A 25,709-nucleotide genomic window follows, 5' to 3' on the forward strand; every position below is an offset into this window, starting at 1 on the left:
TCAGGGCTAGCTGGCATGCACCTGAGCTCTTAGGACTAGCCTGAAGGTAGGAAGGAACGATAGTTGTGCTGTGGTTACACAGGCCTTCTGAAAGGTTTCCAAGTTCACATGTCCCCATTATTTGAACTTGCATGTCCCCATGTTGGCAATACAAAAATCTTAAAACTCCATCATACCAGAAAAAATGTTCAAAAAGTGTAATTTTTTTCTTTTCTCACACTAAGACTAATTTTCAATATGGTAAATAAGTACTTAGGTTGATCCCTGAACCAAAGCAGGATCAAGCCTTTTAATTTACTAAGTCTCAAACCTAACATCATCTTTGTTTTTTGTTTTTTTTTTTTAACTTAGCTGCTAGAAACATCTGTACATACACACACAGTCAGTGAACACACTTTGTTGAGCTGTGGTTATTGTTGGAGAAGCCACGATTTCCTGCCTTCTGTGCAAAGTGGAACAGCACTGTGAAACCAGGCTTTCTGCCACTGGTTAACTCAAGTCATCCCTGGGGGAAAGGTGTGCATCCTGCTCCCCTGGTCCCATGGGCATCCTGATCAAGCTCTGAGCAGGTGGGGGAGTCCAGACATGTATGTCAGCTAATGACGGCCTGTGCTTGCCTTTCAGGTCCAGTATTTCTTCAAGATCTTGGATAATTAACAACACAGAAAATAAAGATGACACAGACTGACACTCAGACCAGTGAGTCGCACACGTGAGGAATGTGTTCATTCTTTTATTGTCCGTTGTTTTAACCTGACCGACACAAGATCAACAGAGCACTGTACTCCTGGCAATTATTACATATGTTAGAACATGGATTTGCACTGGAGACAACATTTAACACCAGTCTATGGGGTACTGCATTGCTTTTTATAAAGTTCAAAATAAAGATTTTATTTTCAAACAAGTGACTTTGGTTTATTTCATACATTACACTTTTTCTTGCAGAAAAAAATAAAATTGTACAACTGCATAAATATAAAATTCTTCCACCATGAAAATGGTTAAAACATTCATAAAGACACAGCACCAGCACATGATGCCTCCAGAGAAAGGAAAGAAGGAAAAGAAAACATACAAAGCAAATTAATTCGCCCCATCACTGGCCACAGTGATGGGCAGATCCAGATCTAGACACAGTACAGCTTCAGAACACACTGGAGGACAGGGGAAAGATGGCGAAACAGCATTCAGCACGGAGCACAACACAACCCATCACCTTTTTGTGGTTTTCTGTAGTGTCACTTAAAATTTAAAGGGCAGTTCCCCCATGACAGCCCACCCCCCAGCCCCAGGAAATAAAGATAAAAATAAACACCTGATACCACAGGAAAAAGACTATGGAGTGTGTTAAAAATGCTCATTGATGGGCCATTATCTTTGAAATTTCAGAGCCAAAAAATAAGAAAGAAAAGGAAAAAGTACCATGCCAGTTTTATTCCCATTGAATATTTACACCTTGGACAGCAATCCTTGCTCACGTAAAGTAGAAAACATATGATAAAACATGGCTTGAAAAATGACCAGAGTGCGCACCTATAGTACTGTACACTAAATAAAATAGACAAGGCAGCAATACTTAGGGGCCAGAGCACTGCTCACTACAAGTCAGTTATGGAATCTAATTTACAGTAAAAATGGGCACGTCCCAAGGCTCAATTTTTCTTTTTCTTTTGTCATTTACAGTAGAATAAATATTTTGTTGCTATTGCTACACTTTAAATTTACATTCTAACCTATTAAATGCAGAAGCTAGTGTAAAGCATAGAGATGAAGTGTAGGTCCCACATGTGACGGTTTGTTCAAGACTAGTAGGTTTGTGTATCTTTAACTTATTAAATGGCTAGTGGGAAAGATCTGTGCTTGTGATCAGCTCTTAATTAAGATTTTTACTTCAAAGCGTCCCTGGAAACGGTCTTTCTCACTGTACCCAATGTTCTCACCATATGCCTTACACTCAATGCGAACCTCAGTGTCCAAGGTGAGGTTGGTGAACTGTACAGCCAGCAGGGGCTGCAGGTACTTGGGCTGCAAGAGTTTGCCATAGTAGGGGTAATACTGCAGAGGGAAGCCATAAAATCCGCCCATTCCAAAGTAGTCTATGTTCCCGACTTTATCCTTGTCTTCATCTCTCTGGAAACCAAAAGGAAATGCGACTTAATTTTGATGGCACACCTCCCTCCCGGGTCTCATCTTGTTCTTGCGTGCAGACTCCCCTACAGTCTGCAAAATGATTGCTAGAGGAAAAGAAAACAAGCCACCCTGTGGCATGCCTACCTCAAGCCTCTCAGAAGTCAGGGCCACCAAGCACTGGGTGGCCCCTACAGGAAGGAGGTAATCTGGCTGCCCATAGCAGCCAAGAAACATTCACAAAAGGGGGCTGCTTTCACTGTGCAAATGGAGAAACTGAGGCAAAGGCCAAGGAAGTATTTCTCAAAGCTGACACAGTCTCCTGGTAAGAAGGCCAATAGTGAGAGGACTCCTTGCATTGTCCTGATAGATACTGTTTTGTTACGGACATTGTCTCCAGCAATTTTTGTTTGCATATCTGCCCCTTATTTCTTACATCTATCTATGTCTTGGCTTGGTACCACAACACTAATTTTTGGTGTTCATTAAAAGAGAAAAAAGAAAGTTGACCCCAAATTTTTAGCACATGCTGTAGGCTAGCTCGCCTCTTGGGTCCATAAACCCACATTCCATTAGATTAAATTCAGATATTTGAGTTTCTTGTGCCAGTAAACAAACTCAGTTTGTACAGTTCCAATTCATCTTTTCAGTTTCTTGCATTCAAACTGCCCCTCTGACTCTGTGTGGCATCTCATCCATTCCTCTCATCCGGCCCCACTTCCCCTCTCACCCTCAGGAGCCCTGAATACATTCTTACCTTGCCAGCACACAGAACGGGTAGGACATTTGGATTATACTTCACCGCTGGGTAAGCCTCCGAGGACTCATTCTTGGGAGGCTAAAAGTGAAACCCACATTGGTCAACAAAATATTTTTTTTCCCTGGGAAATAAAACTGATAGGTAGCCCAAACAAATACACATTGTTGACAATAAACCACTGAAAATACATCAGGAAAGTGAGTAAGTGACTCCACTCCCCTCACCAATTAGCAAATTCTGTTTGACTTGTTTGAAATGCCCGTAAGTGTCCAAGTGTGGTGATCACAAAGGAGGGCGAAGCAGCCCAGCACTCAAAGGGATGCTGGTGCTAATCATCTTCTGGAAGCAGCCCAGCACTCAAAGGGATGCTGGTGCTAATCTTCTGGAAGCCTGACTCTAACAACAATGAAAAGTGAGAGACTGGGTGACTGCTAAGGGGACCGTCATTACATGGGGAGTCGGCTGGCACCTCCTCGAACCCTGGGGGTGAGAAAGGGCACACACTGGTACCCAAGGACTCTCTCTTTCCAATTCTGTGAGGTACATCCAACACCTAAACCAGGTAAAGGTGGCATTGTCTTACTCCGATGGAGTGCTGGGACTGAGTGAGTCCAGGAGACCCAGAGACAGTCTGAAAACGACTGCTACAGCAAAATACAGAGCCCTCCTCCTACATTACATCCCTGGTTCAAATCTACCTCCAAAGAAGGGTGATGAATACATACTGGTGGAAAGCAGCCATCTGCTTACCCACGTTAGCACTGCATCCGAGCCTGGACCTGAGACATGGCCTACACACCGTCTAAAGAGCAGCTGTCCCGACAGATCTACACATCAGTGGGGGATTCATATTTTGGCACTAGTAGAATATGAGAAAATGAGCAGCTAGACTTGACTCTTGGGAGGCTTTCTGCTACCAATATTTCTGCCTTGAAAACTTGGAATAGAAAACACTTAAGATGTTACCACAATCTACCCTCAGAAGATCAGGAACCAGGCACACCAGGCACACCGATCGGAATGAGGAGGTACTGCACTCTAACAAAAAAAATCATTCCACTGACAACAGCTGGCCACTTGGGTGGGAGAGACAAACGAGAAAGAAGCAGCAGGGGATGAACTGGAGAGCAAAATGAAAAGGAGGAATCAGCATCCAGCACAGAACAGGCCATCCAGATGTGGGAAGACAGAAATCACCGCAGGCCGGCCCCGGCCTCTGTGAAACAGGAAGCACGAAGTGTGTGGGGAGGAACATTCAAAGCAAATGACCCGGAGAGCAGCAATTGGCTTCCCTCAGACACACCACACCAGCTCCTCCTATTGCTAGATCACCCTAGCCATGTAAACGTCAAATACAAGCGTGGAGTCCTGCCTCTGGTGCTCCCTGTTATATGCCTGTCTGTGTGGGAAGATTAAAATTCTGCTGAAAGGCACATTAACATTCGCAAGAGATCCATCAAGACAAGCAAGCGGACAGCCATTCGGGCAACCAGCCCGCCACCCACTACTGGTTCTTGCCTCTGGTAGAATAAAGGAGCTTTGATGCATTCTTGAGGGTAACTTTTTCTGCTGGGCTTGGTGGCACACGCCTTTGATCCCAGCCTTCAGGCAGGTGGATCTCTGAGTTCAAGGCCAGCCTGGTCCGCAGACTTCCAGGACAGCCGGGGCTACATAGAGACACCATTATCTCAAAAAAGGAAAAAGGAAACTTTTCCTCTCTACACTGATTTTCTTTTGGGTAACCAGTATTATGGAAATAAATGAACAGCATGCAGTAGAAACTGAGTGAATGAAAGGAGACAGGTTTCGGAGAGGAAGTGAGCTTGTTCAGGTAGCTCAATGGATTGCAGCCAATTCCCCTCAGAATTAAAATGTATACACTACTACTGGGCAGCATCCATGGTCTCTTTAGAGGAACCTTCAGGCAGAAACCATGCCTAAGGAAGGACAGCAGTGTTTAATTCATGATCTGAGAAGAAAATGAAATAACCACTTAAAAAGACTGAGAAAGCCGGGCGGTGGTGGCGCACGCCTTTAATCCCAGCACTCGGGAGGCAGAGCCAGGCGGATCTCTGTGAGTTCGAGGCCAGCCTGGTCTCCAAAGCGAGTTCCAGGAAAGGCGCAAAGCTACACAGAGAAACCCTGTCTCGAAAAACCAAAAAAAAAAAAAAAAAAAAAAAAAAAAGACTGAGACAACACCAACAACTTTTTCCTTCTAAAGAATTTCTCAAATCAGTGGCAATTTGCTGGTTTTAGTGATCAAGGAATGTTAGAAACTGCATGGTTATCAAAGTTCAGAGAAGGTGTTATTTTCTGGGTTTTGTAATGAAATCATCAGGGAAAAAAAGTGGTTTTTTTTTGTTTGTTTGTTTTTTCAGATTAATAGACAGCATTTCTGAAATAATCCTGTTGCTCCATTAAGCCCACACCAAAAACAGCCTGTAATCAGACCACATAGCCAGGGGACTCTCACACGTAGAAATAACTTTTTATCTGGACACTAAGCAGAGTACTAAGACAGAGCCGTGAGGGAGCACCCACAGTCCCATCACTGCGGAGATGGGACTAAGAGGACAGGGAGATTAGGCCAGCCTTGGCTACAAAGTGATTGAGATAAGCTGGGGCTACATTGAGATTATGTCCCCCCAAAACAAAACAGGGCCACACTCCAAAATTTGGCTGTGGCACTCAGTCTGCAACTTCAGGAACTTTAGGAATCGCCACCCTCGATGTAGGAGAAAAGGTTTTGGTATTATACTACTGACTGACAGCACTTCAAAAGTAGCAGTGAGTGTATTTTGAAACTTCCGGTCTCATCCATGAGGCCCCAAAAGGCATGTGTCCCGGCAAACACCACTTGCCTTAGGTTTGAAGCCCAGGACTCGGTTGAGCTTGACGATGATGCAGGGCTTCCCCTCCCTGTAGCCGTAGGAGTCATCCTGGAGTCCGGAGCAGTTCCCCAGCCAGTCCAGCTTGAACCTGCACACTTTTCGCTCTCCTCGTTCGTGGTTAAATTCTCCCCGCTCCTTGGGTTCGCTGGGCATACCTAAAAAAAAAAAAAAAGCACAGACCCGTTTACAGAGTGTGCCGGCCGTTCGCTCTGCGCTGCTAAGAAGGAAAAGAACTTTCTGTTCCTTGTATTAATCTCCCACTGAAGACAGCGCTACACGGGGTCTATATTAGACAAGGGCTTCTTCCAACAAGCTGTCCGCTCTCTCTCTCTCTCTCCAAAAGGTAAATGTTTTAGCAAAGGCCATCACCGGGGCATGAGCCCAAACCTGAACTGCTCACCACCTGCACTGCTTTCTAATCAGTCTGTACTCTTCTAAGGCGGTGGTTCTCAACCTTCCTAAGGCTGGGACCCTTTAATACAGTTCTCATGTTGTGCTGACCCCCAACCATGAAATTATTTCCGTTGCTACTTTGTAGTTTTGCTGTTATAAATCATTATGTAAATATCTATATTTTCTGATGGTCTTAGGACCACTGCTCTAATGGTTTGCTTAGTTACTTAGGGCTGAAAGAAAACCAGACCATGTCTAAGCAACAGCCGCCTTTTAACGGTCTGCATGGCTTTGCTCAGAAACAGCGACATTGTAACAAGAACATGAATTCCAAGGATTGTCAATAACTTTTTGACCTGAAAAGGTTTGGGTCAGAATTTTCTGGAGCTGCAGGAAAACAATGAATATATTTTATTGCATATTTGATATGTATTATTTACGGCTATCCTTGTCATAATGTATATTTTACTAAATTAACTATTTCCCCTTCAAACATGATTTCACCTTGCTTATCACTGTGTCTCCTTAATTATTGTAAAGTACGGTGAAAACCTCGCGTACATTCTAACAAAAATTCAGTAACATTGCCTTTAAACACTAAATTAAGAAAAACTGGCAACTCGTTCACTACTACGAATCTACAGCGAGTCACTTACTGCCGCAGTCCTCAAAGATCATGTCATCCTTCTGGGCCAAATCTTTGTACTTGTCCAGGAACCTAATGATGTTTAGCACATAGGTCTCATAGCTCTTGGGGTCATTAGGACGAAAGGAAATTTCAGTCTTTTGGATCTGAGGAATATGTGTCAATCCTACAACAGTAAAAATCAGAAAGACAAACTCAGTGGGAAGGCAGGAGACTCCAAAAGCAGGCTTTCCCTGCACAAATAAGCTTCCCTCACCCCCCACCCCACCCCTACTTGGCTCACGTGATGGATAAAATCCCCACTTCCCTTTCAAATTCAATCTGGTGGCATTTAGATTAGATATCTGAATGTAATGGTGATGATGTAATATCAGATATCATCCAGTTTCCTTGCCAACACTTCATAGTAGACATTAACTTGTTTTGTGAATGAGAATACCACTTGCAATGAAAGGTTAAGGGTTCTGTCCAAGGCTGCAGAGAAAGCAGAATTCCAACCTAGGCATGCAGTTCTCCAAAGCCCGTGGTTTTTCTAGTGCCCACACGTACACACATTCTTAAAACTACATCCCCAGCAGCCGGTGTACAGGTGGCTCTCCCTTCGATAATAACGTAGACACTTTGAGCAGCAGCCTGCTCTTATACTCCAAGTCAACAAATTATAAAGTCTCAATCTCTCTAACCCCAAGACTGCTCCCCAAAGACAGTCATTTGGCTCTTTAACCTAGGGTAGATTTTTCAGCTTAGAACGGGGAATTCGAGATATAGATGCAGTTACTAATTCAAATACCTGAGCATGTCAGTACCTATCAGGGTGAAATTCAAGAAACATGTGGCGTGGGTTTGCATTCTCTCTCATGTCCAGAAGCCTGTGCCCTCACAGGGTTTCCTAAATGGGCACTTGGACAATACTACACAATGGCACTATATCCAGGTCAGTGAGTTGGAGAGGCAATCACAATGACATTCCACCCCAGGACAGCCAGATAAAAGATACCCAATTACATTCCACTTTATCAAAAAACACAGGACAGTTCTTTAGTAGGAACACACACACACACACACACACACACACACACACACACACACACACACACACCAGCTATCTCGTTTGCTGTTGTGACATCAGACAGCCTTGCTGTTCTCATCTCCATCCCAGATTGGCCCTGTGTCGGGGGCCTGCTCGTCACGAGCTACACCTGACCTCCTTCCATCACCTCCGGCTGGTGGGAGCACCCACACCACTCTCAAGTCGGGTAAACAGGCAGCCTCATAGGCTCTACCTGGGCATAACCTCTGAGCCCAAAGCACCCTTGGTTTGGAATGACTGCTCTGGAGAATTAGAATCTAATAGTGGCGACATGGATGCAGAGAACGACATAATTAAAGTGGAGACATAACTAGCGAGATTAATTATTGAGAAGCACCATTTGTGGTGCTTGAGAATAAGGCTTCAACAGAAGCTGGAGTAAATAGCTGTTAGTTTTTCCACTGAGTGAGGACTGCTTTGAGCTAAGTGGGACTAGCCCAACAGAGGGAACTCTAAGCAGCCACCTAGAGAGATGGGAGAAGGGATGGAGATATGAAGTGAGTGAGGGTTGGATCGAAGTGCTCAAGATGAAAATACCAAGAGTGATAATAAACACCTTCTTGTGCAGCACGGTGGTGCACGCCTTTAATTCTAGCACTCAGGAGGCAGAGGCAGGTGGATCTCTGCGAGTTCAAGGCCAGCCAGAGCTACACGGTGAGACTTTGTCTCAAACCAAACAGTGAAGAGTATTCTGGAGGGGTCAATGAGATTGCTCAGCAGGGAAAGCTTGCTGTATATATAAGCCTGCTGATGTGAATTCAATCCCCAGGACCTCCAGAAAGGCAGAAGGATAAAACTGGCTCCACAAAGTTGTCCTTCACATGTGGCCCATAGCACATGCACCTGCACATTATATAACAGTAATGAATTGTTTTAAAAAATGTACAGAAACTTCTTGAAAAGGCTAATGCAATATCCAAAGAACACAGGAAAAAAAAACTGTCAATGGGTAAAAAGAATACTGCTTCAGAATTAAGTCATAAAGAATCTTCAGCTTGAAATAAGCAAAGGTTACTATGATAAAACATTCTCTAAAAGCTCATAAGCCAGGAAAAATTGTTTTCATGTCTAAAACAATCTAAATATATTCTAGCCAATCTTTTCACGTTAAGTTGGGAAGCTGGCATTGTGACTTTCCTATGTGCTTTGAAGCAATGCAGGGAAAGCCACCGACCTCTGCAAAGAGAAAACAGGCAGTCAAGGGCAAGTCCAGAAGCTAGCCCAGGACAGTGACGGGAAACCAGTACTGCAAAACAGGATAGACAGCTAGAGAGCCGTGCCTAGTCTGAGCTATAAACCAGGCATTTAAGTCAAGGTGATTTGCCTGGCCCTGGGGAAATGAAGGGCACACACCCAGTGCTAGAGAATCAAAAGTCAGGAGGATGGGGTGTTTTCCTAGAACAGCCCTGGGATCCAGAGTGAGTGGAGTCTTGAGGGGCAGCCATGCCTAAGAGACCAGGACAAATGTCTGTGAATCTGTCAGGCAGAATGGACAAAGAGAACTATGTGCTCAGGGTTACTCAGCTTTCCTAGTCCAGGAAAAGGGGGAGGTGGAGGCAGCTTGGAGTGTGAAGAAAGCAAAGTGATCAAATGTCAGGAGGCCAGGAGCAGCCCTACCCATCTTTCAGAAAGGAGGGAAGCTGGAAGACACGGAACCTCAGGCAGCCGAGGAAGGGTGTGGTAAGTGCCAGCCGTGCCAGCTGTGGTCCCCAGCAGGGCAGGTGATTCAGCAGAAACCGAACTGCTAACAAAGCAACAGAGTCCAATGTGAGAATCGGTCTCACCCCACGAGCTGCAACAACTAACGCGACCAGAGGTCACCCTGAAAATAAACAAGGTGGGACCCAGATTGCGAAGCAAGTTCACCCATGTCACTGTCCCTTCTGTCCTGGCTTCAGCTGGCATTCCCCACTGCCTCTCATTGCCCAGGTGCCTCTCTGCATTTTCTTTCAGGGGGGCCACTCAAGGTGCCATTGCTTTGATGTCTGTGTCGGGGTGCAGTGATACCACTTCTCTGAGGAGGCGGGATTACGGAGAGCGCTTTTCATTCTCACCATTTCAACTCCCGGTTCCCCTTTAAAAGAGACAGGATGACACGTGCCAGAGCCCCAAACATTGAGTTTCTGGAACTCAGTCGTTTGTTAGCATGTTATTCAGGACCCCATGTTCACCCAGATGTGGATGCCCGCCTTACTTGTCAGTGGCAAGCCCATCAGCTGCCCACTGCTTACCAACCGACCTGTGAAATGGTGTGTACTCTAGTGACCTGAGTGCCGCCACTGACCCAACAGTGATGCGCGGTCAGCGCCATTCCTCTCTAGTCAAGGCCAATCAATAATTAGAACACTGGAATCACACCAATTTCTACGCCATAGCTCAACCCGCCACCCCCAACCCCATGATCTTGCTAACTGGTGTTTCTGCCAGCTAGTGGGCTTCTGGCTTCTCCTTGCCCACTCCGAAAGCTGTTAGTAAGAACTGAACAAGGGTAAGCTCGGCCTGCAGTGGGAACTCCCAGAAGCCAAAGAGCAGACCTAGCCTTCTGCCTCTTGCCTGTCACAGCTTAAATGGACACTAAGGAAGGGAAGCTCGGTACAGTTCTGCTCTGCTGCCACCAGTGAAACTAATCATGAACTAGTCAAGCTGTTACCTGAGGAAGTCACCTAAGGAAGGACTGAAATGATTTGAGTAATGTTAATATCTGGGTTCTTTTAAGTCCTTCAATTTTACATTAAGATCTGGAGTAATAAAAAAACATCTGACTTCACACTTGCCCTCTCCAGATGCACCTGCCTCTCCTGACTCCCATCTCCTGAGAAACAAAGGTGACAGACACCCCCACTTCTGGCTCTAGTGGATGAGCACAGAAGGAATGAACAAGGGAGTGGGGAAAAGAAAGCGCGTTTTCACTAGCTCGCATTCTGTTCCCAGTCAGATTTATAATGTAGCAAGTTTGTGACTTCTCAATCTGCTCGCAGAGCTGAAGCATTTAAAGGAGAATGTAGCCATTTTAACCTTGCAGCACTTTCTCCAGTGAATCCCAGAGCACAGCTGCTGGGACCTGTCATTTGATCCATGTGATGACTCATGGCCAAATACTCAACAGGTATCATCTTCCAGAGAAACCTCCAAGGGCACAGGAAGCTAGCAGAAGCGTTTACATGAAGCCATTCACATCTCCTGTATACTGCAGGTTCAAAGTACTTTGCAATTAAAAAGAAAAGGGAGGAATGAGATCGGCTTATACATCCACAAATGCACCTTTACAGGTCTCCATTTGGATGATTACCTCCCTGTAAGTGTCAATCTGAATAACCTATTATTTATTATTTTAGCTCTGGGGTTACTATCAACTTACCTAACAGAATTCTGGGAACCAGTTCCCGTCCACTTACCTTTTGCGTCAGGGTTAGCATGTGACTGGAGGCTGGATTAGCCAAGAGTAAATCGTCTGCCCGGAGGCAATGGTCACATATACAGCCTATCCACACCTCAAACCTGCTCACTTTGAAAAGTCTCGGAGGAGCATCTCACCTGTTTCTACAGACTATGGGGCAGTTTAACCACCAGTGATGTCCAGAAATCTGTGCCCAAGTCTAAACCAAATGCCACAAACTCTGGTTGCAGGTCCTTCACTGTTTAAGAACTACCCATCAGGGGACTTTTCTCAGAAGTTGCATGTTCAATTTCAGATGCTAAGAAGGAATTACTTAGTGTGGAGGTTTTATCTTTCAAAATAGTTTCATAGAATATTGTGCTTGACATTTTGGCTAGCTCATAATTGTGTTTATTCCCAAAATAAAGAGGGTGACACTTCTTTAAAGGGGAACACAACAGACAAGCACTAGACCTTTTATACTGTGCTTTTTTTTTTTTTTTGGTCTAAGATCTAACAAGGAACAAGTGTATACTTGACTTGTCTAACTTCAAAACACAGCATTTGCTAATAACCTGAAATCTGATACCTTAATATGTATGACACTCCAGGGGGCCTATCCCTGCATGAAGTGAGAAAAGGTACTTTCCTGGTCAAAAGCTATTGGGTAATACATCATGGATCTCCTTCATTGCCCTAGCCACTCTGGGGTCTGGTCAGCATCAGGTGGCGAGTTCTAGCGTGAGAGCACTAAATGTTCACTGACCAGTCCTACCCTGTCTGATTCGACATCAGCAAAAATGAAGATGTCTTTCCGATGCTGTCCCCCGGGGTGGAGCTCTCTCCTAGTGAATGCCACAAGCCTGAGATGGCAGTGGCATATCTGGCTTTTTGCCCCCAGGATCATTTCCATGACTTTGTTAGTTCGTCTTACTGAACAGAGGGCCTGGCTCTGCTTACTCATCTTCAAATGAGTACGGCCCATTTTTCTGGAGGTCGAGGCTGACCTGAAACTTGTGGCAATCCTCCTGCTTCTCGACCTCATGAATACATTACATCTGGCTTTCCATAAATGTTTTATATTTATCACTGAGCTTTCTGAATACCTAAGAGACTCTACAAATACACTGCATGGGCAAGAGAGTTCTGGAAGCTTGAGATCTTCCTCTTTAAGCCCTTTAATGAACCACAGGTGGGGAAAGCTTGCACTACCAATGCTGTCTCCTCCGGGAATAAATTGGCAGGATCCATCAGAGGGTGAGAAAAGAGAGTAAGCAGCAGTCAGCCCCAAATGTCAGCTAGGCCATCACAAATCAACCGACTCTAACTGGAAATGGCATAGAAGTCCCCTAACACTCTGAAGTTACAGTGCCTCCAAAGCACAGGGAGAAAGTGTTTTCTACTCCTACTTCTGAAATTGGAGAGGGCCAATCACCACGTGATTTGAAAACAGTTTTTCTGAGCCGGGCATAATGACTTCTCAGAAGCCTGAAGCATGTGGATAGAGGGGTGGGCTACGATGGCTGTGCCCTTGTGAATTAGATTAGCTCATGTTCATCCACTCTGCCTTCCTGCCCTGATTCTGGTTACCCACGTGCCAAGAATTTGATCCTTTTAAAATGAGTTCTGTCCTCACTGAGCCATCTGTAAGAGTAAAACAACCTCCCGCAACTTTAAGAGGAAGAATAGAGAATACATTTCCTACCTTTGCACCAGGAAGCATGCCAGGTGGGAACTCTGTGGACTCAGGGAATGACATACAGTGACCTTCAGTTCACTGCACTGTTGCTAGGATAACCTGGGGGTGGGGGATGGGTGACAGCCCACGGAAGACTCTTTACTATTACACCACAGGGGAGGCAACAAGATGAACAAACGCCTTGTTGTGCGCATGCACACGGGAGTGTGTGTACGTGTACGTGTGCACTGTGCTCGACTCTCCGCAGCACAGCGAATGGCAATGTCTCTCCCAGATCCAACCGAAAGGACATGCTGCTCCCTCCACACACCCCAGGAGATTCTCCTCTGGGCAAAAGCTTGGATGCTGTATGGCAGGTGTAGGTATGTTAAAGAGAGTTGGTTACCCTGTCATTTTGGTTATCCTGTCACCAGAAACTTTCTGAGTATGTTTTCTAACTCACTGATATTTAACTACTTCCAGGGAAAGCTAAGGTTGGACCGACACCACCAAACTGAAGTATGCAGCCTACCCCTGCTCTATCACCCAAAGCTCACTGGCAATTCAGAGCCTTCTGCTTCTAGTGGAAGGTGGGACCTATGTCTAATAGCCTTGGAGACTGCTTTAACACTTACATTAAAGCAACAAGAAGTCAGAAACAGTGATTCTTGGGCTATGAAAACAGCTATTTAATATTGTGTGCCAACATCTCATCCAAGACTCTGCTTTCTGGGTGGAGTGAACAGGTTAGTATTAACAGAGGAGTAAGATCTGGCAAGGAAAAGCATCCACTACTCAGAGTCCATGTGACCCATTTGTCCTTAAATTTCCCCTCCATTCTGTATTTTTCTCCTGCCTGTCTGTGACTTTTCCATTTGGCCTATCAGCTTATCCATTATACACGCTACATGATTACAGCAGGGCAGGACTGCCAGACTCACACATGCCATTTGGAAGAGATCTAGTTACAAGGTATTTCAAAGTGTAAAGGATACTCCAAACCCAATTGGCCATGTTTGTATTCATGCCCCAAGGTCAGATGGCAACACACTGTAAGTCCTTGTATCTTTAAATGTTATAGTCTTACACACTTACCATGTACATCTGACTCAGAACTTTCTCTCTGTGACCAAGACAGAAATGGAGGCTTGGAGACATTAAGTTGAAGCCAAAAGTTGATCGGGATATATACTTCCACACATTTATTCAGTCTGCAGAGTTAATGAATCATTAATACCTCTCCAAAATGAATTCTCAACATCTGTTCTGAAAGTTGCCAAGAGGAGGGTCCAGTTAGGGTCCCTCAGGGGATGCAGAGGACTCGGGACTGTCCAGGAGCACTCTCTTCCTTGCCAGCCAGTGCTCATACTGATCTGACTGAAAGTTACCATCATTTTCTAAGAAGTATCAGGAGGGGTAGGGAAAACCCAGAGGGTTAGGACAGGGGGATGTGCAGAGTTGCTAGTCAAGTAAAAGCTAAGAACAGACAGACAGAAATGGCCAAGATAAGGGACAGAGGAGACAACTGGGAAGGTGAAGGGCTGCAAACTTCGCCCGTGACTCAGACCAAAGGACAGGAATGCATATTTCCGAGATGAGCCACTCACATTCCTTCAGAGAAGGGAGGGTTTGTCAGGTCCAACTGCTGAGCACACTAAATATAGGTGCTAATAGGAAGCGCTGGGAAGGAGAGGGGAAGACGGGGTGGGGGCGGAGACTGCGTGCCTCAGTCAGGGCAAGGTCAATTGCAAACCCTTACTTAAAGCACTGGACACTCTGGCTATTTATTTTGGAAGGTGAGATTTCTTTCTAAAAAAGTACCTGGAAAAAAAAATTTTAATTTTATTTTATAAAATTATTTATTTCTACCAGGCATGGCAGCACATGCCCTTAATCCCAGCCCTTGGGAGCAGAGGCAGGCAGATCTAAACTTCAGGCTAGCCTGGTCTACAGAGCGAGTTCCAGGACAGCCAGGGCTACACAGAGAAATCTTATCTCTAAAACCGAAAACCTAAATAAGTAAATTATTTATTTCTCCAAGGTGTATATAGTAGTCTTTTATTTTTTTAAGCAAAGGATGGCTACGTGGTCCTGTTTGCTTCAGGTTTAAACTATTATAAAACAGCATCATGACTAAGGGACAACTTTTAAGTGGCATGGGAGCTGTGCACAAATCTAATTACTACGATGTCCAGTGCTGCTGTAAGGCCTCTAGCGGAGGAGGGCATGGAGACATGCCTGATGGCCACAGAAGCCCGTGTAAAACACTGAATAGCCTCAATTTCTGGGCACATCAGAACCTCGCTTCAACCTTTCCCAAGACCCACCTTTTGATACAAGAGCTGCTGGAATCTGTGGATGGTGAACTACGTTTAAGTTGTTTTATATACTTATACGTTTACTTTCTCTTCTCACTTCCCACCTAAATATCTGAAAATATTCTGGGTTTTTCTACCTTCACATTCTGCCGTTTCTTCCTCCTCACCCCCAAGGAGAAGAGCAAGACATGTCGGCCACGGGCACTGCTCAGTGACTGCACATGGCCCCAAGACTGTCACCTACCGGCAGCTGTTTCCAAACCACCCAACCCTTGCCCACACAAGAGACGGGAGTCACTGCCACCTCCCCAATCCCGAAACCTCAAGGTCATCTATAATGGGAGGACCCGAAAGAAGTTATGGAACACACACCACTTTCTTGCTCTCCCAGCTCTGTCCTCCAGGCAGAAGAACCACAGAGTAGATTTGTGTTTACTGTTGTTCAGCTGCCTGTCATTTAGCCCCAGGCTTGTGGGCAGTGGCCGTCCAGGGTGTGTGACGGCGGGTGTGTACTCAACACCCACAGCAGCCAAGTCAGAGCAGTGGACGCTTGCGGAGGATTGCCTTTTCTATGAGAATCTTTTTGTTCGCTCAAGTTTTTAGAGAGACCAGAGACAGCTAAACTGGAGAGATGGTTCACAAAACCACAAACAGGCCTGTGGAGATCTGCAAAGATGGTGTCTGTGTTCATGGTCAAACTGCAGAGCAGTAACAGGTGAGCCTCTCCTCTCTGTGGGCATGATTTTTTTTTTTTTTGGTTTTTCGAGACAGGGTTTCTCTGTGTAGCTTTGCGCCTTTCCTGGAACTCGCTTTGGAGACCAGGCTGGCCTCGAACTCACAGAGATCCGCCTGGCTCTGCCTCCCGAGTGCTGGGATTAAAGGCGTGCGCCACCACCGCCCAGCTGATTTTTTTTTTTTTTTTTTAAGGGTTTACCTGAGTTATGGTCACCTCACAAGTAGAAAAATGTGTTAGAGCTGAAAAGGCCCTAGAATGATCCCTTGAGTGTTAAGGCCAAGTAAAATGAAGCCCCAACAGGACCTGATGTGCTCAGTCACACAGTGAGGATGTGTGCTCCACCCTCACCCCAGAGCTGTGAAGACATCTGCAGCCATCTGGAGCTCAGCTGCAATGCGGCCAGGAGCCGTGGCTACCACAGTCTTCCCGCTTCCTTCCCATACTTAGCTTGAAGCTTCTACTACAGAACTATTTTCTCAAGGTGTCTTCTCGGTTGGAAATGGCACCCCTTTCACCAATGGAGGAGAAGCCATTCCCTGGGTTTTACCTGGCGGGGCCACACGGTCCTGGTATGTGGGCTTCAGTTCACTGATGGTAAGCAGCATCACTTGGATGGTCCCAATGAAGATGCCAGCCAGGCAGCCATAAAATATCACGTAGAACAGAAGGATCTTAACTGTGGGGAGAACAGACAGACATGGGTGTGATGTAACCACCCAGGTAGAACCAAGGTCTCCCCTTCCCAAAGACGACCGACCATTAACTCCTCCCCAGTTTCTCTTCAACCTGTTTCTCTAGGTCTTCCTTTGCCAGCACTAATCTAAAGAGGGAACCATGCTCTTTCTTGGGGGTTACAGGTAGAAGAATGCTCAACGATAGCAAGAAGTCTAACGGAGTAAAGAGGATCAACCACCGGTGCAAACCTGCATCCGCATTCACACGCATGCAGTGCATCCGCATTCGCAAACACTTATGCAGTGCATCTGACCCACGACAGCATGCTCCTAAGGGGCGTTGCTCTGCTGTACCCCCAAACACTGAGATGCCTAAGAACAACCAACTCAGAAATACACTGTGAAGCTCTCCCTATCAAGTCTACCTATAAAGCACTGTCTTTTTTTTTTTTCAGGGGCACGGGGCAACTGGGAACCAATCAAACGCACAAAGGAAATCCTATGGTACAGATGGCTGCCATTTTTACCTCCTCTTCTGATCAGCAGAGTAACAACTAGCTATGTAAACTACATTTTCTTTTTTTTTCTCACAGTTAACAGAGTGCAGGCTGAATAAGAACGAATTTTAAAAATAAAAACCATGCAAACAAACAAACAAACAAAAAACCACCTTGAACCAACACGAAGCCCATGGACTGGAATAAGGCTATCAGTTACTGGTTTACAAGGATTATCTCCCCGATTAGCAGCATAGTAACAGGCTGTACTAGGCATTGCCTGGCTGTCTTGTGCCAGCCAAACAACTCGAAGAGGAAAGGGAACCAAGAGAACTGTAAGGTTATCAGAGACATGACTGCACAGAGGAGGCATGGGTTACTTCTAAAGGGTCCCCGGGAAAATGGCGCAGAGTAAAGGGATTATTGAAAAGTATGTGCCCATGGTGGGAAGGGGCCAGGAATGAAGTGGGCACACAGTTGTGGAAATGAGCCACGCAGCCCTCCTCCACACATGGAAAAACACCCAACGTTCCCATCAAGGATAGACACTTCAAGACGACGATGTCATGGAGCGGCTGAAACAAACCAAACACACGTAAAAGCCCACTCAAGAATGATGAATCTAATCCCTTCTTCTCTCCCCTATACAAAGATCCAGGCAAAGAGGAGGAAAAGAGGGATGGCGGCAGCATCTAGAACCACAGCCCTCAGCTCTGTCCCTTCCTCCTGGCAGGACGAGGGTTAAGCACTGCATTTGGTATCCAGGCAGCAGTAGGCAAATGGCAAGGCTGTGACATCAAGGGCTCTGGAAAATTTTTCCAGCGAACGCTCCGAAGAGATACTGAGTTGGTCTAACCCAGCCAGCAAGACAGCTCCAGAGAGCCTCACTTCTCAGCTGCTTTCCTGTCCTGTTGCCCAAACCCCCCACCCCCCATATCCCCCTCAGTGCTCTTGACTTGACCGCCTTTGCCTCTGGTAAGGACTACAATCCTTCTACTCATTCCCTGGACTCCAGGGAGCTAATCCTAACCTAAGAAGGTGGGGAACTGAGGCTATGAGTTCAAAGATGAATAGACGGGGAAATTAGTCATTTCACAAGCACCATGATTAAGCTCAAGGACATAGATAGCCTTTCCACTCTACCTACAGGATACCATGGACAAGTGAGGAATTCTGCTGCGGCGGTGGCTGGAGATGTACTTAGTAAATCTGCCACTGCAGCAAAGTCGTTTGGTTAGAGGTGAACTTAGGCAATGGACTCCCCAAGACCAAGGCTACCAGTGGCACTGAGAAACAGAACCAAAGGCTAGGTTAGTTCCACCGACCAGCTGAGTGGCGTGATGTGGGGGGTTGGGGTGTAAGCTTTAGAGACATTTTTTCCCCCTGTAAAGCAATTTTTCTTTTCTTTCTGTATTTAAAGAACAAGGAACACTGGGAGTTTTGCAGTTAATATTTATGTATATTTATATTTATATATACATACATACATATGCATATACATATATTTTTTCATCCTTTAAAATGCCGAAAGAGGGTTATAAAAGTGGCATGTGAAACCAATAGCAATATAAATATATAAATACAATGTAAAAACATGCTAACACCTGTATTAACTTCATTAAAAGGTACAAAGCACAAAGTGATTTGTAAGTTGTGATTTCTCCAGCAGGTGACAGACTGGAGCCTCCTGCCGTCCATCTTGGTGAAAAATCTACCTATAAGCAAAACGGAGCCAAGGGCATCCTGCCCTGGTCCCAAGGGCATCCATGTTGGGCCCAGAACTGGAAAGGGGGCATCTCTCTCTCTCTCTCTGAGACAGCTACTGCTGCCACATCACCTGCCTTGGAGCAGCTCTGCGATTTCTTACATTGTCAGAAAGGAACAGACATTTATCGAAAACAAACTGGGTTTCGAGCTCAGCACCCACAAAATGGAAGCTGAGGACCGATGGCTACCTCACAGAAGTCAGTGTGTATCACCACCTCGCCGGATGGGATTATCAGGACCACATATTCTCATTCTCTCTCCCTCTGTCATGAAAGGGGTTCCCCATTAAATGTCAGCTTAAAGAACAAACTGTTCCATACTGCCTTCCTAACCCTCTAAAGCAAATATTATTCAAAGAACGAGTGTGAGACTGGAATGAGGAAAGAAATATATTTAAGAAGTGGAAAAACTCTAGCGGGCAAATTTCACAAGGTACCTGGAAGTCAAGGCTGCCCCTGGTTCTGGGGTGCTGCAGGGGCCAGACCACCAGAAAAAGGAGCCCCAGCTAACCTGGGAGGAGGGGCCAGTTCCGCAGTGCACCTCCCAGGCCTAGCTGAGTTATGAGGAGGAGTTGCTAGGAAATGACCCTGGCTTGTCATCCTATACATACCTCACATTTCTTCAGGTTTCCCTTCCACACTGCAAAAATACTGGAAAACTATGGCCATATCCCCCCATTGAAGAACAGTCTCCCCAAACAAAAATGAAATATAAAGTGAAATTAAAAGCCATGATTAATTTCAAGAACTACATTTTTCCCCTGGCTCGGGGATACCTATGCTTCCCGGTAATGCCGTGGGATGAGGCTTCACCTTGACTAACCTTGAAGTATGATGCATTATTAACCCTTCAGTTTTTCAGTTGAGAGGCTACCTGACTGCATTCTTTTTTTTTTCCTTTAGGGGGACAAAAAAAAAAAAAAAAGCATATATCCTAGCCTCTTCCATTTCAAAATGTCAGCCAAGCAGCGTTTCCCTGACTCATTCCCCAGTCAGTTTCCATAGACCCTCCCCACACAGGAACACTGCATCGCTGGTTTTCAGGGTTCCCTTGGTGACTGCAGGGCTGGTGCTATAGGGGAGGGGGGGAGAGGGGGAGAGGAGGCAGAGGTGCTGGTGGTGGCTGTGGTGCTGGTAATGCCGGAGAAGGAGGGGGTAGTGATGCAGCAGAGGGGAGTTCCCTCCCTCCCTTCCGCAGTCACGACTCGTGGATTTATCTACAACTATGCCCTTCAAAATGACCTTTAAAAAAAAAAAAAACTACCACCTTTCCAGTGTAAAGAGGTTAAAAAATATATATATGGTATCTAATTTTCAATAGGGTCTGGGGGGATTCCAGGCAAGGAAGCAACAGGCAGCATTGAAATCTCCTAAGATTTGTACCATGTAGAGCTTTTAAAAAACCACCAGACTGCCATGTGTCTAGCCAAGGCTTAAAAACGGGCTCTGACATGGAGCTCACACGGCCGTTTCTGGGCTGTGATGATGACTCCGAGGACCGTCTCTAGGGTAAACCCCAGACATGGCCATGAAATACTGCAGTGGGGATGCATTTCTCCTCCCCATTCCTCTCCATTCTAGGTACATTTTTAGGCTGGAAAAATGATGCTATCACAGCCATCGCCCGCATTATTACAGGTTAGCTCACGAGTTTCTCTCACAGCCCCAAATCTCATTTATCTAAGGTGTTGGGCGATGGAGAGGGAAGGCACATACACAGTCTCCTGGAACCTGACCGAATTTCCCAGGAGGGAAGGCTCAGAAGACGAAGATTCCTACCATGCCCATAACCCTCAGTCTAGCCAGCTCCAGCCCCCACCCGCGCCGCATCCTGGGGACCCCTCACTTGTCACTGGATGCCAAGCCCAGGCCCGCGCACTGCTAGCATCGCCTACCACCCAGTCCCCGACACCCTGGACAGCCCCGTGGACAGCCCCGTGGGCCACCGAACAGTCCGCAGTGCCCGCGCACAGGGATGCGCCTCCTAGGAAAAGCCAAGGAGCGGGCGGCGACTGCCGCGGAGCCCCGTACTTACACCAGCTACCACCGGTCCTGCCCAAAAACTCCTTCTTCTCCGAGTTCCAGATGAATTTCTTCCAGCTGCCTTCCTCCTTGGCTTTTCCGCGGGCCATGGTGGCGGCTCAGCAGTGGCGGCCGAGGCCAAGGGTGGGCGAGTGCGGCGCGCGCCCAGGCGTCCTCGCGGCGGCGGCGGCGGCGGCGGCGGCTCGGTGTCCCCCGCGGCCCGGCTCTGTCTCTGAAGGCGAGACGCGCCGCTGCCGCTGCGGCTCTCCGAGTGCGAGGCGCGCGGCGGAGCAGCCGAGGCAGAGCGGGAGGAGGGGGAGGTGCGGCGGGGGCGGAAGGAGGAGGGACGAAGGAGGAGGGCGCGCGCGGGCTGGGCGGCTCCGAGCCCCGCACCTAGCGGGGGGCGCGCGACCGCTCGCGGGTTCTCCCCCGCGCTCCGATCGCTTTCCGGGGGGCTCGGCGATCCCCGCAGCTGCCGCCCCCAGCTGTAGCGGCACCACTCTGCCTGCTGTGACCTCTGCCGAGGCGGACCAGGGACACGGAGGGAAAGTCACCGGGAAGGACGAGAGGAGCAGAGCGCGGGCTCCGTACACGCGCGCGCGCGGGCCACGAGCCGAGAAATTGGCTGAGGGCGCACGCCCTACCTTTACTATATACCGCGCCTCCGCCGCCCGTAGCCCCGCCCATCGGCGGCACGGCGGACCAATCGCCGGCTTCGAGAAGGCGGAGCCTGAGACCCGAAGGGGCGGGCGCGGGGCCGGCACAAAGGAGCCCACTGGGCTAGAGGGACTGGCGCGGCAGCGGGGGCGCGGAGAGGGACAGGGGGCTGGTGAGTTGCGCTCCGGCTGCTATGCGCGCCCCCTCCCGCCCCTGGCTGTGCCCGGACACCCCCCTGCGCTGGTGCGGTGGCCTGCACCTGCGTCGATCTCTGGGAGCCCCGGAGACCTCGGTCCCTTCCTCGCGTCTGGTACCCCCCCCACCCCCCCTACACACACCTATTGGGCTAGGTTTGCTGCAGGTCCACCTCCCCTAGGCCCTGGCTGGGTAGGGGAAGGTCACTCCGGGACGCTAGTGACTCTGCCCAGCTCTGCTCCGCCTCTCCGCTCCTGCACCTGCCGCCCCCTCGCAATCTCTGCCACTGCGGTTGCAGTTCCGGCCCGGCCCTCTCCTAGCAGGCCAGCCCAGCGGGCAGCTTGGGTTCCTGACTCCTGGGCTGTGCTCCTTGTGGGCGGCCTGAACCACCTCAAGCCGGCCAATTGCCAAACCCACCCTGGCTTGTAGCTGGGAACCGGTTGCGGCTCCTGCCAGTCTAGACCCCGGGGAACAATTTCTGCACGTGACCCAGACACCTAAGACTCTCCTGGCCCAGGTCGGTGGCTGGTATTCTCGTTGGCTTACTGTTCTATCTCATTGGGGGCACACACACACACACACACACACACACACACACACACACACACACACCTCTACTGTAGAATTCTTGGAATGACAGAACACTTGGGAAGACCCAGCTCATGTGTCAGGACGTCGCAAAGCGCAGGGTTGGACATGACCTGCTTCCCATCCGTTCCATCCTCGGTGGCTGAAAAACCACTCTTATTTCCATCCACCGAGCCCCTGAGCAGCTTCCCACGCCGCTCTTGGGGTGATGACACAGCAGAATACATGGGGATGCTTCTGCAGTGGCTGCAGAAAAGCCTGTCCCTGGAGCGACCTGGCTGGTTGTGGAAAGCTAGCTACTTATCAAAGACTTTCCCAATACAGAGATGGTTTCCCAAGGCACCCAGTCATTTTCAAGGTCAACCTCGCAGACCCAAGGACAAGATCGAAGGGATGCAAAATGAGCTTGTTCTTACTAGCACTTGCAAGACTGAAGAAAACCTGAAATTTCCGAAGATTAGTGGGGGGAAAGAAGCAACCTAGTCACACCCAGCCCACAGGGGCTACAGCCCGGTTATGTCAAGGGCAACTGGGAGAGCAGCTTGTTGAGAAAGGAAGTCACCCCCTGCTTTACCTCTGCAGTGTTTGTTTTGGAAAAGCCCCAAGTTGGTGGTTGGTAAGCTATTGGAAGAGGCTGCACCTGTAGATTTAATGCCCCTGATCAGTCTCTAGGCAGAACTTACATCATGGAGGGGTTTCCAGCAGACCAGACCCCTGGGAAGGCTATATGTATTATAAGTGCTCACTACTGTAAGAGAGAGGGAACTCTGTGGGCAGACTCAAAACAAACAAAACCACATGAGGGTAGAAGGTAAGGTAGCTTCAAGAGGGATGAGGCTTGGCAGGAGTTCAACGATTTAAACCTATAATCGCACAGTTTGGAGACAGAGGCAGGAGGATTGCAAGTATGAGGTTAGCATGAGCGACAAAGAGTTGGGAGGAGGGTGGAGGAAATAAAAGAAAAATAAAAAGTCATGGCTGTTGTGGTGCCCATCTCTCACAGCCCCTGTACCTCAAACCCCAGAAGCACATGTTAACACAAGCATGTGCAAACAGGTTCATAGCGGCGGGTTTTATTTATTTATTGTTATCAGAGCTTCCTTTATTCTTTAGAAAGAGAAGTGTCCTCCCTCCCTTAACTGCCAATTTGTGTGACAAATGCCAGTCTGACTGTTGTCCTGCGAGACAAACAAGCTTGCTTTCTCACCTGGGCCCCCGTCTGTCTTCCTCTGGCTGATTTCTCTCCTTCTCAGGTGAGTTCCCCAGCTCTGCACGAGCCAGGCCTGCAGAGCCAGGGCAGCGTCTCCCCCCAAGCTCCACAGAAGAAGCATTCCTGTTCCCACCCAGAGCTAGTGATGCTGCAGAAGAACATGATCTCAGCCCGCTTCTGTGGCAACCATGTCTTTCAGGGGCTCACCTCGCCGAGCTCCACCTGCCTAGCCAGTCTCCACCATCTGGAGCTGTCTCATGCCTCTCACCATCTGGCCACATAAAGCAGCCCAAGGAAGGGTAAGATGGAGATGTGGCCACAGTCCTCCAGTCCAGGTCGGCCAACTTTGCCACCTTGGCCAAGTCACTTGTTCCCTCTGGGGCTGTTCCCTGAGCTGTAAAATTAGAGTGATACATTGTAGCCAGGATTAAAAGAAGGATGTGGGAAAGTGTTAAGCACCCTGCCTAGTGCATAGCAAGAGCTATTAAGTAGCTAGCTTAACTATAATTCCTTCCATGTGACCTTGCCTAACCTTGAAGCTATTGGTATGACTTTACGACTGACCATCTTACCCTGATACTTAACCAGGGCCAGGACTCTGAGTTCCCTTTGGGCCCTGGAAGGTCACCCTGACTAATTCCCCACCCTCAATGCCACCTTTTCCCTTGCTTCCCAACATGCTTCCTGCTCTGTGACCTTGGCTAACTCAAGTAATGAATAACTCGAGCACATAATGTCCCTTTGGATTGTACTGGGCTGGGCCTTTGTTCCGGGGGCCCCTTCTGTGCAGGGTGCTGGAGCAGCAGGTTGAAATCAAAATGTATGTGGTTCTCCAGAGGGAGGGGTGCCTCCAGCAGGTGCAGTGTGCAGCTGGGTGTGGACCATCAGGAAATAAGAACATGGTTCCCTGGGCACCTGTAGAAGCTCACTGGAGGAAGAGAGTGCTCGGCTCAGTATAAAGGCTCAGGGAGAGGGGAACAACTGTCAGTCCCCTCTCTGTGCTGGCTAGGGAAGAGCGATGTTCTGGCATCCTATGATTGATTCTGCCCAAGGTTAACAGTCTGTGTGGGTGGACAGAGGAGAAGCGCTAAACAGAACTGACAGCCGAGGGCTGAGGGAGGGTTAGCCAAGTGAGGATGACAGATCCCAGCTCAGAAAACAGCCGATTGCTGTTGTAACTGATGCAGAATTTACCTGGGGGCAGTCACAGGGTCCAGCAGGTAAAAGCAGACAAGATGGCCCTGTCTGTAGCAAGATGGCCATCCAGAAACTGGCCTGAGAGAAGAGACAGAGCGTGTCAAGTAGAAGATTCTTCTGCTCCAAACCGAAGAGACTTAAAATGGAGGTGCCCGCAAAGGAAAGAATACAACTTTGGCGGGCTGCTTGAGAGAACCAGAGCTGGAAACAGAACTCCCTGGAGCGGTCGGCTCTCTAAACCCCTCTGCCAAACAGAATGCAGTCAGGCTCTCTGCAGAGGCTGCGCAAGGCTGAGCTGCCAAGCCCACGTTCACCGTACACACACACACACACACACACACACACACACACACACACACACACACACACACGTGCTCACACACAGCGGGGGTTCTTTTCGGCCAGCCCCAGAGTATTTTTAAGTACAGAGTGGAGGGGCTGAGTCGCAAGGTGACTCATGCTGGCAGCAGAACTGTGTGCAGTATGGAGGAAAATGGCTCAGTGGCAGGCGGTGGGGAAAGCAGCCCAGATGTACAGCTCTGTAGCTGGAGGGCTTGGGAAAGGCTGTGGATGGGTCAGCGTGGCTGGTGTGTAAGTGGACATTTGGGTAACCCCCGACAATAGGCAGGGTTGAGTACCCTCACCATCCATCACAGAAGGACACCTGATTAGTCCACTGGGTGTCACTCTGCTTTATAATGGACCCCTTCATGTTTAATAGAAAAACAAACTGTTCTCTGAAGCAGCTCTGGCCTCAGATACCTCGACTGGTCGAGCGGGGACTCATAGGCACTGTCCTCCACTGCTTTCATCTGTGGATTTCCTGGCACCTTTCTGAGTCCTTGAGTCTGAAATTGAATCTATGACCTATATGAGGAAACAGTA

The 25,709-nt window shown here is 48.0% G+C and overlaps 2 protein-coding genes across 4 annotated transcripts in view; one reads left to right on the top strand and one right to left on the bottom strand.

Moving 5' to 3' along the window:
• Nucleotides 1-1,315, top strand: part of Nme7 (NME/NM23 family member 7) — a 145,739-nt gene extending 144,424 nt beyond the window's left edge. For all 3 annotated transcript variants that reach the window (XM_052737447.1, XM_052737448.1, XM_052737450.1), the window contains one exon: nucleotides 625-1,315. In XM_052737447.1, the coding sequence (XP_052593407.1) occupies nucleotides 625-657 (33 nt within the window). In that variant the 3' untranslated portion in view covers nucleotides 658-1,315. The remainder of the gene's footprint in view (nucleotides 1-624) is intronic.
• Nucleotides 718-21,210, bottom strand: Atp1b1 (ATPase Na+/K+ transporting subunit beta 1). Its single transcript, XM_052737452.1, has 6 exons — nucleotides 20,991-21,210; nucleotides 16,566-16,694; nucleotides 6,831-6,986; nucleotides 5,752-5,936; nucleotides 2,888-2,968; nucleotides 718-2,133 (listed from the first exon to the last, which is right to left on the bottom strand). Exons 1-6 carry the CDS (start codon nucleotides 21,085-21,087, stop codon nucleotides 1,870-1,872), a joined length of 912 nt encoding a protein of 303 aa, XP_052593412.1. The 5' UTR covers nucleotides 21,088-21,210; the 3' UTR covers nucleotides 718-1,869.
• Nucleotides 21,211-25,709: the final 4,499 nt, after the last annotated feature.

This window comes from Peromyscus californicus, unplaced genomic scaffold (genome assembly GCF_007827085.1).
Source record: "Peromyscus californicus insignis strain IS unplaced genomic scaffold, ASM782708v3 Scaffold_14__1_contigs__length_90479793_seg_2, whole genome shotgun sequence".
Lineage (NCBI taxonomy): Eukaryota > Metazoa > Chordata > Mammalia > Rodentia > Cricetidae > Peromyscus > Peromyscus californicus.

Excerpts from the sequence above, each read along its gene's own strand:
- Atp1b1 (XM_052737452.1), bottom strand. The coding sequence starts at position 21,087 with ATGGCCCGCGGAAAAGCCAAGGAGGAAGGCAGCTGGAAGAAATTCATC. Across the intron at positions 16,695-20,990 it reads CAGGACCGGTGGTAGCTGGT|TTAAGATCCTTCTGTTCTAC; the intron begins GTAAGTACGGGG and ends TTCTCCCCACAG. Across the intron at positions 6,987-16,565 it reads GGACCGTGTGGCCCCGCCAG|GATTGACACATATTCCTCAG; the intron begins GTAAAACCCAGG and ends TTACTGTTGTAG.